We start from the raw sequence: 18711 nt of genomic DNA, 5'->3' as shown, positions 1-18711 counted from the left end.
TCTTTCCCTGCTGCTAATCTCTGCAGTTGAGTGAAACTCAGATCTGTATCTGAGCAGAAACTCAAGAGTTTGGGTAAGTGCATTCTATTGGCTACCACTTGGGAAAGACTTTGCAAAAGAAGTGTACATCCCCTTTAAAAACTGAAGTTGTTTTTTCAGCCTAAATGACTATGAGAAGTGGGGTTACAGTTACAGCCCCTTGATAACCATTGACTCACCGTCGCCTTCAGAAGTAAATCATTAAAATAACCGCCACAATTTCTGAATAAAAACCTTGATCACATTGATATTAAACAGATCCCAGTATTTTAAAGGAGAAGGAAAGTCATTTCGGCATTTTACTGCCAATAGATTTGCCACATTAGTGCCACCTAGAACACTATATTTATTCTGTAGAAAGCTTTACCATACCTGAGTAAAGAGCCCTAGAAGCTCCCTCTGTTTGTTTAAGATAGCAGCTGCCATTTTAGCTTGATCCCAGTAGCTTCAGTGGGCAGCACTAGCCCCTGGTAGCTCAGATTACACATACTGATGGGAGGGGGAGTGAATTCTTATGGGAGAAAGGAGCAGGAGAAGGGAGAGAGGTGAGAGCTGCAAGGACCTTTCTGATAAAGCTTACTTACTTTTTACCTTTCCTTCTCCTAATCTATTGGCATTAAAATGCCAAAATGCCTTACCTTCTCCTTTAATTCTACTGGATAATGTAAGCAACTTTGCAATACACATCAGTTAAAAATTATGCAGCCTTCATGATTTTTAATGTAATAATATGGTTTGAAACAGTTCCCTAAGCCCCGCCCCCTGTTCCCCTGCTGATCTGGCTGGCTACTTTGTGACTCAATGTAACAGTAGTCACCTGTCCTCAGCCTGCGTTCTCCCAATCCCACAATTCCCTGCACATGTGATGTCAATAAGGAAAGGAACATCACAGGGCAATGCATTGTGGGTTATGTAGTTCCTGCATGCTGTCTGTAAGCTGTGGAGAAGTTGTTACAATTTGTAACATCAGTAGTTTAGTCCCTCCTCCCCTGCCAGGATTTCAAATGATGCAGAAAGAGAAGAACTGTTTTGCAGCTGGATTTCAGCATATAAAAATGGTATTTATTCCTATTTATGAAATAACAGATGACAGTGATAGGGATATTAGGGGTTTCTGAGTTGTGTGGGGCTCTTTAACAAATTTTGGTTCAGAAGCTGGAGTTCCCCCTTAAGCTTATTGTATATGTGAGTTATATACTCACTTTCCCTTGGTGTTTGTATCAGTGCACAAAACTGCATGTATTTCTGCTCAATAACACAATTTAATGTCATACTCCTATTTCTGGTTATAGTATGTGACAGTTTCGGTGTATTCTTGTGGCTTAGGCATTGTCAGGAAAAGCGACATTTAGATGCTAGATAAGAAGGTAATTGCACATGTGCTGTTAATGCGCTTGTTAAGATCTACGCATTTCTTTCTTTAACTGTATATATATATAGAGTAATTAGTAGCACTAAGTCTAAAACAACTGGAGTTGGATTGAAAATGTTTCACTACTTATCCAAGTGACCTGGGTGTATGAGATCCTTCATAGACATAGTAACTATATACAGTGGTGTGAAAAACTATTTGCCCCCTTCCTGATTTCTTATTCTTTTGCATGTTTGTCACACTTAAATGTTTCTACTCATCAAAAACCGTTAACTATTAGTCAAAGATAACATAATTGAACACAAAATGCAGTTTTTAAATGAAGGTTTACGTTATTAAGGGAGAAAAAAAACTCCAAATCTACATGGCCCTGTGTGAAAAAGTGATTGCCCCCCTTGTTAAAAAATAACTTAACTGTGGTTTATAACACCTGAGTTCAATTTCTGTAGTCACCCCCAGGCCTGATTACTGCCACACCTGTTTCAATCAAGAAATCACTTAAATAGGAGCTACCTGACACAGAGAAGTAGACCAAAAGCACCTCAAAAGCTAGACATCATGCCAAGATCCAAAGAAATTGAGGAACAAATGAGAACAAAAGTAATTGAGATCTATCAGTCTGGTAAAGGTTATAAAGCCATTTCTAAAGCTTTGGGACTCCAGCGAACCACAGTGAGAGCCATTATCCACAAATGGCAAAACCATGGAACAGTGGTGAACCTTCCCAGGAGTGGCCGGCCGACCAAAATTACCCCAAGAGCGCAGAGACAACTCATCCGAGAGGCCACAAAAGACCCCAGGACAACATCTAAAGAACTGCAGGCCTCACTTGCCTCAATTAAGGTCAGTGTTCACGACTCCTCCATAAGAAAAAGACTGGGCAAAAACGGCCTGCATGGCAGATTTCCAAGGTGCAAACCACTTTTAAGCAAAAAGAACATTATGGCTCGTCTCAATTTTGCTAAAAAACATCTCAATGATTGCCAAGACTTTTGGGAAAATACCTTGTGGCCCGACGAGACAAAAGTTGAATTTTTTGGAAGGTGCATGTCCCGTTACATCTGGCGTAAAAGTAACACAGCATTTCAGAAAAAGAACATCATACCAACAGTAAAATATGATGGTGGTAGTGTGATGGTCTGGGGTTGTTTTGCTGCTTCAGGACCTGGAAGGCTTGCTGTGATAGATGGAACCATGAATTCTACTGTCTACCAAAAAATCCTGAAGGAGAATGTCCGGCCATCTGTTCGTCAACTCAAGCTGAAGCGATCTTGGGTGCTGCAGCAGGACAATGACCCAAAACAAACCAGCAAATCCACCTCTGAATGGCTGAAGAAAAACAAAATGAAGACTTTGGAGTGGCCTAGTCAAAGTCCTGACCTGAATCCTATTGAGATGTTGTGGCATGACCTTAAAAAGGCGGTTCATGCTAGAAAACCCTCAAATAAAGCTGAATTACAACAATTCTGCAAAGATGAGTGAGCCAAAATTCCTCCAGAGCGCTGTAAAAGACTCGTTGCAAGTTATCGCAAACGCTTGATTGCAGTTATTGCTGCTAAGGGTGGCCCAACCAGTTATTAGGTTCAGGGGGCAATTACTTTTTCACACAGGGCCATGTAGGTTTGGATTTTTTTTCTCCCTTAATAATAAAAACCCTCATTTAAAAACTGCATTTTGTGTTTACTTGTGTTATCTTTGACTAATAGTTAAATGTGTTTGATGATCAGAAACATTTTGTGTGACAAACATGCAAAAGAATAAGAAATCAGGAAGGGGGCAAATAGTTTTTCACACCACTGTATATCTTAGTTGGGATCAAGTACAGGTACTGTTTTATTATTACAGAGAAAAGGGAATCATTTAACCATTAAATAAACCCAATAGGGCTGTTCTGCCCCCAATAAGGGGTAATTATATCTTAGTTGGGATCAAGTACAGGTACTGTTTTATTATTACAGAGAAAAGGGAATCATTTAACCATGAAATAAACCCAATAGGGCTGTTCTGCCCCAATAAGGGGTAATTATATCTTAGTTGGGATCAAGTACAGGTACTGTTTTATTATTACAGAGAAAAGGGCATTTTGCATTATTTGATTAAAATGGAGTCTATGGGACATGGCTTTCCCATAATTCAGAGCTTTGTGGATAATAGATATCCAGATAACAGATCCCATACCTGTGATGTTTAATCCTCTCCCTGCCTCAGACAGCAGTTATGAGACACCAATATCTCTACTCCAGAGCAACTCTGAACCTGAATGTCTAAAATAATTGTTGCTATAGAGTCATAATAGGCCAAATATTTAATCCAGAATCCGGCCCCCCTGAAGGGAAACAGGTGCTGGACATATTGCAGATAAGAGCGAGCAGGTAACACTGATACGTTATTGTTATTAGGGTGTGCGAGAGGATTGTACAATGTTGTGCCCTACTTTTCCTGTAATTAGCTGCGGTGCCAAAGTAACAATACGCTCCCAGGTATATGTGCATGGATAACCCAAGCAGTATAATTACTGGAGTAGGCATGGCTTCTGTAAGCCTTTAAACCAGATTTGTCTGAATATCCACTTACATAACCGTTCCATGCCGAGGCCATTTAGCTAATTATTGATTTATTTTTTCTATTAAAGAATCAAGAAGTACATTTGGTGTGTATTAACGTACTTTGATGTATTAATATAAAACAGGGTATTTGCCCAGGATGGTAGAATTTATCACTGCTTTTAACACTATGGGGCACATTTACTAAGCAATTTTGAGAAAAAATTGTTTATTTTTAACTTCTAGATATTTTTGAGATTTACGAATGGTTTCCTACTCGATTTTTCAGATATTGTTTCTCGAAAAATTTATTGAAAATTTTCCCCAAAAAATGTTTTTCTAAAACAACTCAGATCATTCGTGATTTATTAACATTTAGTCAACTATTTTTGGCAAAAAAAAAAAAATGGAGACTGAGAATAGTAGAGGAATAAAATAGTCAGTGACAGCCTGTCCTTGACACATTTTCAAGGGCAAGTTAATCTGTTCATTGTTTTCTATTTCACCCAGTTTCACGGGGAAGTTAATCCCATCATTGTTTGTATGGCTGTGCTCTTCTGCCCGAATGAGGCAAATAGTATAATGTTATAATAACAATATAAAACATTTGTTATTGTGGAATACAAAATAACACAATGTGCATTTGTTCCCATACATAATAAAAAAATAGAAAAGTAGTTGTTATAAAATAGAAGAGAATGTTGGTGATTGGTATGATCCATAAAAAACCCAAATGATAGGCTTTATAATAATGTAATAAAGAAACGCCTGTGTAAGCCTACTTTACTGGAGTTAAAAGTGTCTGCCCTCTCCTCTGTTGTGCCATTACAGCCAGACTGATGCCAGTTTCTTATAAAATTTAAAACAGTTTGGACCACCCTCAGTAAAGGGGATTTTGCTAATAGGCACCCAAAGACTGACCAAAGTTTAAGGGCAGATTTGTCAAAATGTGAATTTAGAGCTTAATACATAAAAACTCACCCAAGTTCTATTCCTTCCTATGGGATTTTAAGAAACGTATTTGTGAATTCTTACTTTCACCTATTGTTTTGCTGATCGACTGCTGGAAGTGGGGGGATATCACTCCAATTTGCAGCGCAGCAGTAAAGTGTGCCTGAGTCTGAGCTTTCAGAAGGAGCCAGCGCTACACATTAGAATTGCTTTCAGCTAACCTATTGTTTCTCCTACTCCCATGTAACTGGAGGAGTCCCAAGCCGGACTTGGATTTCTTACTATTGAGTGCTATTCTGATTCCTACTGGGAGCTGCTATCTTGCTCCCTTCCCATTGTTCTGCTGATTGGATGCTGGGGGGGGGAGGGGGGATATCACTCCAACTTGCAGCGCAGCAGTAAAGTGTGAGTGAAGTATATCAGAGCACAGGTCACATGGCTGTGGCACCCTGGGAAATGAAGAATATGGCTAGCCCCATGTGACATTTCAAAATTAAATCTAAAAACTGATGCGTTTTGAAAATAACATGTTTTCCCATGACAGTATTCCTTTAATATAATTGTCCTATTGAAAGGGTTTTTGTCCAGTTTTAGTGTGAAAGAGTGTTGCTCTCACCGGCAGATCCGGGTTCGCTGAGAGCAGCCACAAACATCATATGGAAAAATAATGATACATTTTCCTTTTTTTAACAGATGCATTCATTAGAAAATTAGATGGAAGTCAAGGGAAAACGAAGCAATATTCCACCACAGCTTTTATGAATGTAGAGGTAAGATGTGTTTCTTTCTCCTTTAGCTGCTTTCCCTCAGCTACAGCTCCCATTGGGTCAGTGAGAGCATCTTGTATTGCCATTAGGTACCAGTAACGTACGCTTGGTGCAGGGCTCAGTACTTTCCTGAGCATTTATGGCTAAAACATTCCTATTTAATGTTGAAAATATTTTTTAGTTGCCTTAAGGCAGTGATCCCCAACCAGTGGCTCAGGGCAACATGTTGCTCCCCAAACCCTTGGATGTTGCTCTCAGTGCCCCCAAACCAGGGAGTTATTTTTGAATTCCTGACTTGGGGGCAAGTTTTGGTTGAATAAAAACAAGATTTCCTACCAAATAAAGCCCTCTGTAAGCTGATAGGGTGCATAGAGGCTGCCTAATAGCCAATCACAGCCCTTATTTGGCTCCTCCATGAACTTTTATGGTGCTTGTGTTGCTCCCCAAGTCTTTTTACATTTGACTGTGGCTCCCGAGTAAGAAAGGTTGGGGATCCCTGCCTTAAGGTATGGTCACCCAAATTACAGAAAGATCCCTTATGTGAAAACCTCTAGGTCCCGAGCATTCTGGATAACATAGTAGCTATAATTCATACATACAGTATTAGTTACGGTGACTTTTACCGGTGCCCAGTTGTTTCATCAGCTGACTCCTCGTTGAGCCCTCTGTCTCATTTGTCTGTTCATGGCATTTAGATATAATTTCCACTTCCCAATTACAAACCTTTCCTTAGCTTTGTAGTTTAGTCCTAAATGTGAAAACAATCAGAATAACCGTAAGACAGGTCTGCACTTCTGTTGGAAATTGCTGGGACACAACTCCAACTTTTCAGCCTTTTTCCCTGCTCGGCCCCCTCTCCAGCGACCTCTCTGCCTGTTGCTTCTCAATTCATCACCTTCTTAATTCATATTTTAAAAGGGAAATCTATCTTGGAAATAACCGTTAGTATGATGCAGATATTGATTTTATGAGATTAGTTTAAGCTCATTTTGTAAGATTTTGCAGGCTTTACCATAGGGTTGCCATCTCTCCTGCCTGGGAATTCCGGCCATGGAGGCGGGGCGTGATGTCACGGGGGCGGGGCTATGACACAGCGTTTGGCTAATCGCCACGTTAATGTTATAGAATCCTGCCCGTTTTCCAAATTGGGTAAATCGGCAGGTAGTTTTGAGCTGGACAGCCCTACCAAAAACCAGGCTGTCTGGGTCAAAACCATACAGGTGGCAACCCTACTTTACCATTTAGCGTCTGTGATGTAGAGTATGGCTATGGGCCATCAATGCCTGGTAATTGAATTACTGAATTTGTTGAATAACTTTCTCTCCAGACTCATCTTCCAATCCCCCATTCAAACCACAGTCTGGTTGTTATGAAAAGTGGGCAAACTTCTCTAAAGGAGAACTTAAGCCTTCATATGAATATAGCTAGAAACTTTACAGCAAGACACAGTGATTGTGTTTCAGATATTTTGCCATCCAGACTCTGCCCTGTTTGTTTTCCAGTCTCCCAATTTAAACCCCACGCGTGGTCACTAGGGCAAGTGAAACCCTGGCAACCAAATCACAGGTCGGTCCCTAACACCAAGAATAAAAAATAAAGACCAGTTGCAAATTGTTTTGGAATTCCTCTACAACGTGATAAAATTAATATGGAAGTGAAAAGCTTTATTAAAGGTTTGGTTCACCTCTAAGTTAACTTTAAGTACGTTATAGAGCACCCTATTCCCAGCAACCTTGCAATTGGTTTCCATCATTTATTTTTATTCTTTAGAGTATTGTATTGCTCAGAAGCTACAATTTAATTGTTATATTTACTTTTTATTAATTATCTTTCTATGCAGGTCCTATCCTGTGGATATTTCAGTCTCTCTATTGATCTACTGCCTGGTTGCTAGAGTAAATTAGACCCTAGCAACCAGATACCTACTGAAATACCAAACTGGAAAGCTGCTGAACATTAAGCTAAATAACTGAAAAACCATAAAAAATTAAGACCAGTTGAAAATTGTCTCAGAATATCAATGTCTATGTAACTACTAAAAGTTCATTTAAAGCCGAACTACCCCTTTAATGTGATACTTGTGGAGCAACCCAAGCTATGGATATAAGATATTGCATGTTTGTATAGGTTTCAGCCCAGCCTGACACTTTTTTATTAACCTACTAGACATTCCTGGTGATAATGAGTTTATCTTTGGTTTCAAAAACCTCTCAAACCACAAAAATCAGAATGGTGATCAATGGGCCCCTTTTGTGTGTTTCTAAGCACCCAGTTACATGGGAACGGCAGCAGATGTCTTGTCGATATATTTTCTATACAAGCTATTGCTAATCATGAGGTTTCTCTTTGCCTTTGCAGATGGATGGCCTTTACACAAGAATATCTCACACAGCTTATTCTTTATTGAAGATGTTGAGCAGCTCAGACTCCATTTTCTTCTGCACTTAGGATAAGCAGAGGGCCCCGGGGCACATAAATGGGTGCACTGAATACTTAATGCCATATAGTTTCTGGTTTCTCAGGGACTTTATCCTGTGTGGGCCTATGCCCAGAATATCAGGGGAAGATCACTATGGAAGATCAGCAGCTATTCAAGGGCAGCCTTGCGCTTGGCACTAACGAACATTTGTACTTTCAACAACTACAGAATGAAGCAAGCAGCCAATCTCTCGACCACAGCTACGACTCGCTGGACACGAATGCCTCAGAGTCTTCTTCGTCGTCTCCTCATTTATCCCAGGACTCCAGGGATCTCACTTTGCCCGCAGCTACTAAAAGTGTCAGATCTGTGGATGCAGCCGTGCCGGCCAATTGGACTTATTCTGGTTCTGGCAACCACGTCCAGGGGAGAAATCATTTAAACAGCTACGACCAAAGCTTGCCGTGGAATTCCCAGGCGCAAAGTGAAGTCATAGACTCTTTCCAGCTGCCCTGTTTTAATCAACTCAGCGAAAACCGATCCAAAATGACCAGCGGTGCTTTACACAAACTCGACTCATTTACAAAGGTATTTGCGCGGCAGAATTTACGCAATCCTTCCGCATCTCAGGGACTTCATGAACAGCCATCTCTAATGGATAGTGAGAGTGCGCTAAGGCAGCTGCTTTCTGTCAAGCCCGGGGCGGAGCAGCAAACTCTTACAGCGACCATGGAAAGGTTCCAACAAATGCAGCCAAACCAGGCAAATTCGGGCCAGAAGCACCAGATGCAGGCCATGCAGCACCCACAGCAGCATATTTACTATGAATACCCTCAGCATGGGAGCCAGATGCATTCACAGTCTTTAATGCAACAAGGGCAACAGTATTTGCAGCAAATGCAGTCTCATCAGGTATTGCCGCAGCAAGCGCAGCAAATGCAACAATCTCATTATTACATACAAGCCGCTCAGTCGGGGCAGCAACGTGCAGCTTCTCAGGAAATACAGCAGCAGCGCCAGTTCTCAGGTCAAGCGCCTCAGTATTACCATTCGCAGACACCGAGGCCGGAGCTGCACCCAACGTTGCAGTCGCTGCATCATCATCACGTGCAAATGCAACCGCCTCCGTATCACAGGGACTGCAATCAAAAGGCTGAGTATTTCCAGCAGGATCAGACGCAAGCCATGCAGCTCATCCAGCTGGGGTCAGTGCCGCAGTATGTCTATCAGAACTCACAGCCATTCAGGCACGTGTATAAGCAGAACATGGCGCCGCAGCAGCAGTCTCTGCACCAAGAGTCAAGCCAGCAGAAGCCATATGAAAGCCAGCCACAAGTTGTCATGGAAACTGCGGTTGGATTTACAAATGTAGACGCCGTAGATAATTATAATGATGTGGGTGGTATTGGAAACGCCATTTCCCAGCATGCTGTCCTGGCACCGGACTCTACATTCATGGTGAATAGCAGAGGAACCCATCCGTCTTCTACTGCTGCCTGGCCTCAGGTAAAGGGCCACACTATAACTCTCATACACAGATAGGTGGGGATCTCCCTATAGATCCTCTCAGGTCCCTGTCTGTGATTCAAATGAGGGGGGGGGGGGGGCATATCCTGATGGTCCTTGCCAGACGCACAGTAGGAGGGAAAGCCCCACTTTAAATGATGATCATCCAGGTGAACAGTAAAAATGTATAAAATATATATATTGATGATCAGCAGCACTGGGTTATATTTTGCAAAATTGTGTATTTTAAATATTTGCACAATACCCAGTGTGTATGATCTCCTCCCACCAGTGGGTGCAGGCCGGCCCTGTCCTTACCCTGCTAAACCTGGCTAGTGTTGGCCCACTGCTCCAACCATCAGCATCCAGCTGAGCTAGGCTTTGTGATATTCTGGCAACTTGGCATAAGATTTCATAGTGTTCCTAAAAGCAGAGGGGGTAATTTACATAACCCCCAGGCAGAAATGCAAGAGCAGTAAGGGGCACAAGGTTGCACCCAGGGATTGGCAGTGCTGTGCCACCGGTGCCAGTATTCTGGAGAGAGGGCAATGTTGGTAGGTGCAGGCTGGTCCTGCCATAGGGCAGTCATTAAGAACAGGAACCTGTTGGGGGCAGCACTGAGGGTATAAACCTACATGACTCTACTGACCAACTTCTCGTGGATTTCACCCGTTTCTTGCATTTTGCACACTGCCTTCCCTTTGGTGAATGACCCCTCGGGTGCTCAGTGTTCCAGACTGTATGACGCATGTTGTAAAGCAGGTTTTCTACTTCTTTTGTGTCAAAATGTTTGTTTCTGCATTTTCTCACCCAAAATGTATCTCTTTTTTAGATTGTGTCAGATGCCAGTCTTCCCACTGTTTCACCAGATCACAGGTACATTTTTCAATTGCATTGAGTTTAGTAAGTAAAATATACGATACAGACACATCCAGTGACACGGGTCCATACAGACACATCCAGTGACACGGGTCCATACAGACACATCCAGTGACACGGGTCCATACAGACACATCCAGTGACACGGGTCCATACAGACACATCCAGTGACACGGGTCCATACAGACACATCCAGTGACACGGGTCCATACAGACACATCCAGTGACACGGGTCCATACAGACACATCCAGTGACACGGGTCCATACAGTAATGGGCAGGACGGCTTGGGTGTGGGGGTTGGATCAGTTATAAGGGACACGTGGAGAAAACCTGGCATCCTATTCCTTGTACAGGTATGGGACCCATTATCCAGAATGCTCGGGACCAAGGGTATTCCGGATAAGGGGTCTTTCCGTAATTTGGATCTCAGTACCTTAAGTCTACTAAAAAATCAATAAAACATTAATTAAACCAAATAGGATTGTTTTGCATCCAATAAGGATTAATTATATCTCAGTTGGGATCAATTAAAAGGTTCTGTTGTATTTCTACATAGAAAAAGGAAATCAGTTTTAAAATTTTGAATTATTTGATTAAAATGGAGTCTATGGGAGACGGGCATTCCGTAATTCGGTGCTTTCTGGATAACGGGTTTCCGGATAAGGGGTCCGATACCTGTACTGTAGCACTGTCTAACCAGCAGCCTGAGTTGGAGTTTGTATAACTACAACTCCCATCATCTTCAGGTATGAGAGTTGCTAGAAGATGACATTCAGGAACCTGAGTGCCACCTACTCGTCAGTTCTGCCCCGTTAGTAAGTAAAAGCAGCAGCCTGAGTCACATGAGTCTAATTAAACACCTCAACTAAATATTAACAGAAAGATTATAGATAGAGATGTAGTTCCTGTAATTTTAACTTGTGTTTTCTATGTAGCAAACCACACGGGGAGCCCCTCCCTGGATTGCTCTTAAATGTCACAACTGTTAAATGGGGCTGTTGGTTCATGTATTCCCAATGTACTTAGATTTGCCCAGTTACAGCTGGACTGACGCCTCCATTTCTATATTTTTTTGGCACTTTGGATCAAGGAGTATAATATATTTGTACCCAATAAGTATGCAGTAATGAAGTGGCAATTAAATGTAGCTTAATTATAAAATAAAAAATGACTTAATTATAATCCTGTTCTAGGGGGTGGGATCCCTGACACTTAAAAATGCCAGTCTCTGTATGACAAGTGATTGAGCCGTAGGTGTGGTTTATATTTAGTTATTGTAACTCCCTGGAGCGACGTACCTGCACAGGAACAGACTTTGTCTTCCAAGAAAAACACCCGACTACACAGCTGCCTTGTCAGTCACATCCCCAGATGGAGCCCCTTAGTTTCCTTATTAGCCATTATTTTCAGTTCTAGCAGGCCAATACCCAGTTTAAAAAACAGAGGGGTTAGAGGACACCCCTGCCTTGTGCCACGTTTCAGTCGTATGGTGAAAAATCAGTTCTCCAACAATAACCCTTGTCTGGTGATGCACACTTAAAGGAATACTGTCATGGGAAAACATGTTTTTTTTCAAAATTAGTTAATAGAGCTTCTCCAGCAGAATCCTGCATTGTAATCTGTTTTTTAAGAATGCAAACAGATTTTTTTTTTATATTTAATTTTGAAATGTCACATGGGGCTAGCCATATTCTTCATTTCCCAGGGTGCCACAGCCATGTGACCTGTGCTCTGATAAACTTCAGTCACACTTTACTGCTGCGCTGCAAGTTGGAGTGATATCTCCCCCCTCCCAGCAGCCGATCAGCAGAACAATGGGAAGGGAGCAAGATAGCAGCTCCCAGTAGGTATCAGAATAGCACTCAATAGTAAGAAATCCAAGTCCGGCTTGGGACTCCTCCAGTTACATGGGAGTAGGAGAAACAATAGGTTAGCTGAAAGCAGTTCTAATGTGTAGCACTGGCTGAAAGCTCAGACTCAGGCACAATGCACTGAGATGGCGCCTACACACCAATATTACAGCTACAAATACATTTGTTGGTTCAAGAATAAAAGGTTAAATTGACCCCTGATATTGCTGGACAGCAGCGTGTTTTAACCATTTGGCTGTGCGAGGAATTGTAGGCCAGCCACATTTGGGTAAGGCATAGCTGAGCAAAATCATTTCTCTCTGTCTGTTGAAGGGTTCATTTACCCTTTATGTACTCCATACCCATCTCCATGTAATTCATTCAAGTCTTCTCCCTGTTTCTGTTTTCATCTTTCAAAATAAAGTCAAAATAGAGGCGTGTATTCTGAGAGGCCAGACTCCAGGAACCGACTCACGTGCTCCATGTGCTTTAAGGAATTCAAAAGCCTTCCTGCCCTGAACGGCCACCTGAGGTCCCATGGGGGGGTGAGACCCTCCAGCCTAAAGCAAGTAAGTCAGCAAACCCAATGTGCCTGTGTATTGTGCTGCCAGATAATCCGTCAGGTACGGCCTCAAAGGAGTTCGCTTGCTGCAGACTCAACTGCTCAGGCAACCGTGTCTCACAGTGTGCCCAGAACCCATGTAACAGAGGTAGCAGGGTCTCACTTAAAGGGAAACTACAGTGGTGTGAAAAACTATTTGCCCCCTTCCTGATTTCTTATTCTTTTGCAAGTTTGTCACACTTAAATGTTTCTGCTCATCAAAAACCGTTAACTATTAGTCAAAGATAACATAATTGAACACAAAATGCAGTTTTTAAATGAAGGTTTACGTTATTAAGGGAGAAAAAAAACTCCAAATCTACATGGCCCTGTGTGAAAAAGTGATTGCCCCCCTTGTTAAAAAATAACTTAACTGTGGTTTATCACACCTGAGTTCAATTTCTGTAGTCACCCCCAGGCCTGATTACTGCCACACCTGTTTCAATCAAGAAATCACTTAAATAGGAGCTACCTGACACAGAGAAGTAGCCCAAAAGCACCTCAAAAGCTAGACATCATGCCAAGATCCAAAGAAATTGAGGAACAAATGAGAACAAAAGTAATTGAGATCTATCAGTCTGGTAAAGGTTATAAAGCCATTTCTAAAGCTTTGGGACTCCAGCGAACCACAGTGAGAGCCATTATCCACAAATGGCAAAAACATGGAACAGTGGTGAACCTTCCCAGGAGTGGCCGGCCGTCCAAAATTACCCCAAGAGCGCAGAGACAACTCATCCGAGAGGCCACAAAAGACCCCAGGACAACATCTAAAGAACTGCAGGCCTCACTTGCCTCAATTAAGGTCAGTGTTCACGACTCCACCATAAGAAAGAGACTGGGCAAAAACGGCCTGCATGGCAGATTTCCAAGGCGCAAACCACTTTTAAGCAAAAAGAACATTATGGCTCGTCTCAATTTTGCTAAAAAACATCTCAATGATTGCCAAGACTTTTGGGAAAATACCTTGTGGATCGACGAGACAAAAGTTGAACTTTTTGGAAGGTGCGTGTCCCGTTACATCTGGCGTAAAAGTAACACAGCATTTCAGAAAAAGAACATCATACCAACAGTAAAATATGGTGGTGGTAGTGTGATGGTCTGGGGTTGTTTTGCTGCTTCAGGACCTGGAAGGCTTGCTGTGATAGATGGAACCATGAATTCTACTGTCTACCAAAAAATCCTGAAGGAGAATGTCCGGCCATCTGTTCGTCAACTCAAGCTGAAGCGATCTTGGGTGCTGCAGCAGGACAATGACCCAAAACACACCAGCAAATCCACCTCTGAATGGCTGAAGAAAAACAAAATGAAGACTTTGGAGTGGCCTAGTCAAAGTCCTGACCTGAATCCTATTGAGATGTTGTGGCATGACCTTAAAAAGGCGGTTCATGCTAGAAAACCCTCAAATAAAGCTGAATTACAACAATTCTGCAAAGATGAGTGGGCCAAAATTCCTCCAGAGCGCTGTAAAAGACTCGTTGCAAGTTATCGCAAACGCTTGATTGCAGTTATTGCTGCTAAGGGTGGCCCAACCAGTTATTAGGTTCAGGGGGCAATTACTTTTTCACACAGGGCCATGTAGGTTTGGATTTTTTTTCTCCCTAAATAATAAAAACCCTCATTTAAAAACTGCATTTTGTGTTTACTTGTGTTATCTTTGACTAATAGTTAAATGTGTTTGATGATCAGAAACATTTTGTGTGACAAACATGCAAAAGAATAAGAAATCAGGAAGGGGGCAAATAGTTTTTCACACCACTGTATACCCCCAAACAATGTAAATCCCTGCTCCATCTAAATAAACCATTTTCATTGGGTAATCCTAAATAGAAAACTGCCATTTGAAGAATTAAGTGCCGCCCCCTGGCATCATAGGATTCACAGTGCACACAAACAAGCCAAGGCATACATACATGCTAGGCCCCATCAGCCAATGAATGGGCAGAGTTCTGCCTTTTGCTCCCACACTACTTCCTGTTACAGTTAGAGCTGCATCACTTCCTGTCAGCTGATCTCTGAGGGAGCACACAGCCCAGCACTAAATGGCGGCTCAAGGGAAAGGATGTAAAAGGGCAATATTTACTGATATATATATTCCAGTTTGGCGAGATTCTTTAATAGGTCACTTAATATGATATAAGCTATCTGTTGGTTAAGTATTCATTCTGGGGGGATAGTTTTCCTTTAACAGGTAATTCCAAAAGTATTTCTATGAATCATGCTTAGTACTGCAGAATACTAATGCAAAACCATTGGTGGCTATATTGTGATGACGACAAATGATGTCAGATTTCACTAGCATGCTTCGTGTAAAGGGATTATAACACAATAGGAGGGCTATTTATCCCTACAGATTTTCAGTGGTAAATTTGGGACACATAGACAGCCTACGCTAAGCTGAAAGAGTGAGTAGGACATAGTAGAAATGGTTTATTTCATTAGTATTTTATTATCAATGTGTAGATTATTTAAATCTCAGCTTTGCCTTTAGAATTTGCACATAAAGTTTTTTGATATTTTATAAGATAAATATAATGTAGTTATTTATTATTAGTTAACCTCATCTCACCCTCTTTTCTTATCCACAAACTCCCAGAATGCCTCAATTCATTCTAGAGCTGCGAATGCCACATCATTTCTCAAGAGCTTGATGGGAGCTTGTGGATCAGAGCAGCTTTAGGGCTTTTCATATAATGGCTATAAGAATCCTGTTGGCTGAATTGTTTGTGCAGGAGGAAGGAGAGAAGCAGCAGGGGAGCGAGGCGGATAGCGTCCCCCCAATTGTTATGCCTGTGTCTGTGCCTGTAACCCTTCCCCTGCCTGAGCCTAGCCTGCAAACCAGCTGCAGAGAGGGGAAAGAGCAGCCCGAGAGCTGCGTGTCCGATGACGACATGCCAGTCCTTACACGGATGTCTTCCTCCCCGCCGTCCCCGCCCAAGGCGGTCAGCTCTTGTGCATCTTCTGTGAGTGCTTATCCTTTACTGCCGCTTGTTTCTTTGCCAAGTAACCATTCCACACTGTGTGCTACCGAGCCAAAGGCCTGGAGCTGCTGCTGTATTGCACTCAGATACCATTACACCATGATTATAATGGGTAAAAGTAGATTTCCCCAGTATTCATACTGCTCAGTAGCCCCAAAATACTTTCATATTGTTTCAGGCCTCAGAAGACTAAATGGTTTCCCTATGGTGACCTTGCACATAAAGGTTTTCTCTTTTAATAGTGATCCCCAACCAGTGGCTCAAGAGTAACATGTTGCTCCCCAACCCCTTGGATGTTGCTCCCAGTGGCCTCAAAGCAAGTAATTATGTTTGAATTCCTGGGTTGGAGGCATAAAGACCATGTGTAATGCCAAACAGAGCCTTCTGTAGGCTGGCAGTCCGATTAGGGGCTACCAAATAGCCAATCATAGCTCTTATTTGGTACTCCAAATACATTTTTTAATACCTGTGTTGCTCCCTAACACTTTTTCCATTTGAATGTAACTTGAGAGTAAAAAAAAGGTTGGGGATCCCTGCATTATCTGAATAACCACGTGGGAGCCATAAATTAAAGATCCCTGAGTGTAATACACAGTTCCTGAGAAGAACAATTTGTACCCGTTTTTGCTACACATGCAGTTCCGTGTGTTCTTAGCCCTTCTTTAATGTTGTATCATTTGTCCCTATTGTGTTGTATGTACTGTACCATGTGCTTTTTCCAGTGCCTTGCCCAAAAGCTTGCTTCTTGCACAGATCACATGTCCCTTTACCAATACGTAGAGCAAAATGTTTTGGTTTTACTGGGACAAACTGTAAAGGAAAGTGGAATATTGGGTTGGGTAAGTCTCCAACCAACGAATGGGGTAATTGTTGGTGAATTGGGCAGTAGCAGCTGTGAGTTTCTTGGGACAGGTTTCTTCTGGAGGAGTAAAACAATTATATACATTGGGGATGTGCAACCTGTACTCCATACCTCAGTAGCCTTTGTTTGCAGGGAGTAGCAGTTCAGCCCTTGCATTGCTCTATTCCCAATGCCTATTACAGAACTCAGAGTAGAAGCAAAGTCGCAGTCAACACTGGTGGCTTAGTGCTAGGGATTATCCTGTGTTTGGTGCATCCTCTTTACCTCCCTTCCTTCCGGCCACCTCCCATAACGTCACAGTTCATGAGATCCATATGTCCTACCTACTGATAGGTCAGAAACTGCCACCCAGTTGTGTGCATTATAGTATAAATCATTCAATGCATAAATACTATTAAAATAAGTTCAGTAGTAATAGTAGTAAGTATGCTCTTTGCCCCCAACTCAGTTTAGTAAGTATACCTGTTGACCCCAACTGGTTTTTATTGAGTTAAATTGGGTTTGTATATTGTTCCTGCATGTTCATTTGGGTGAGCATTTCAGGCAGTAATGTTATGGGCTCTGGATCTGATAAACTGGACTTCTGAGCTGCAGTAGATACTCTCAGCTAATTCATAATGAAGGACAATAAGTATATATATGCATGCTCTGATACAGGTTCACTTTTAATGGAGTAACTATAGGGGAGAGCAGACCCCACACTGCCAGGGCACTGCCCAGCACCAGTATCCCCAGTACCCCACCTCTCCTGACTGCACCCACTAGCCTTCCGACACCCCATGGAGGGGCAGTGGGCTGCGTGCCAGTTACTTTCTGCAAGACCCATGGTTGTAGAGTTAAGGTGGCCATACACGCTAAAGTTCTGCTCACTTGGGAAGATCGCCAAGCGAGCGGATCTTCTCCCGATATCCCCACCTACGGGTGGGCAATATCAAGCTAATTCGGTTGTTTGCCCATACACGGGCCGATAAACTGCCGAATTGGTCTAAGGGACTGATACCGGCAGCTAGAATCGGCCCGTGTATGGCCACCTTTACTCACTCACACATCCATAAGGCGGTGGAGGAGAAGGGCACATATAGTGACAAAACATTTCATGTGTGTCTGTGTATAGAATTTTTCCTGCAAACATGCCTGTAGTGCTAATTCTGGTGCAGGACAGAGGCCGATAGCTCAGCATGTATCTGCCTTTAACATAAAAAGACTATGAACAAATCCCCAGGCTGTTTCAGAGTGTCTCCCTCAGCCGCAGAACAATTAATAGTGTGGGTTATAACAGGAAAACCACACATATGACCACCCAGACCTGGCTATCAGCAAGGAAAATTGTGTTGGGTTAGATAATAGGGTTTCTGGCTAAAAACTGTGAAATTCTGTTTAGGAAATGATTAGAAAGATTCAGCAAAGCAGCTCGAAATCGGGCAACTCAGAAGAAAGCCTCAAACCTCAGCAGGAAAAGAGAAAGTACCGACATCGGCCAGAACCGCTCTTCATCCCTCCTCCTGCCTTCATTGTCAGCTCATGTCACTCGGGTGCCACCCTGTACCAAAGCCAGCTGCGCTCTCCCCGCGTCCTGGGGGACAGTTTGCTGGGGGGAAATCAGGAGTTACCTACATACACTCCCCCTCCCATGCTGAGCCCTGTGCGCCAAGGGTCCGGCCTGTTCAGCAGCGTCATCACATCAGTACACAACGCACACCTCCCGCTGACTCCGCTCACACCTTCACCCAGAGTGCTGCTTGGGCGGCCCAGTAAGTACCTGCTTCCCTCTTATGGCTATTAACTATTCCCAGCAACTTGGCAATTGGTCTTCATTATTTTTATTGTGTTTGAATTATTTGTCTTCCTCTTGTACATCTTTCAAATGGGGGTCACTGACCCCAGCAGTCAAACAACTATTGCTCACAATTTTATTATTAGTTTTACTTTATAGTCATATCCT

The 18711-nt window shown here is 42.5% G+C and overlaps 1 protein-coding gene and 1 long non-coding RNA gene across 3 annotated transcripts in view; one reads left to right on the top strand and one right to left on the bottom strand.

Moving 5' to 3' along the window:
* Positions 1 to 18711, bottom strand: part of LOC116410914 — an 85724-nt gene that overhangs the window by 32533 nt on the left and 34480 nt on the right. The window lies entirely within an intron of this gene.
* The window catches only part of trerf1 (transcriptional regulating factor 1), a 106102-nt gene that overhangs the window by 63465 nt on the left and 23926 nt on the right, over positions 1 to 18711 (top strand). For both annotated transcript variants that reach the window (XM_002934680.5, XM_031902531.1), the window contains exons 2-7: positions 5599 to 5675; positions 8031 to 9597; positions 10430 to 10473; positions 12753 to 12897; positions 15659 to 15889; positions 18151 to 18520. In XM_002934680.5, coding sequence (XP_002934726.3) covers positions 8245 to 9597; positions 10430 to 10473; positions 12753 to 12897; positions 15659 to 15889; positions 18151 to 18520 — 2143 coding nt within the window. In that variant the 5' untranslated portion in view covers positions 5599 to 5675; positions 8031 to 8244. The remainder of the gene's footprint in view (positions 1 to 5598; positions 5676 to 8030; positions 9598 to 10429; positions 10474 to 12752; positions 12898 to 15658; positions 15890 to 18150; positions 18521 to 18711) is intronic.

This window comes from Xenopus tropicalis, chromosome 5 (genome assembly GCF_000004195.4).
Source record: "Xenopus tropicalis strain Nigerian chromosome 5, UCB_Xtro_10.0, whole genome shotgun sequence".
Lineage (NCBI taxonomy): Eukaryota > Metazoa > Chordata > Amphibia > Anura > Pipidae > Xenopus > Xenopus tropicalis.
Note: the sequence above shows the minus strand (reverse complement) of the source record. Positions and strands in the feature narration are given on the sequence as shown.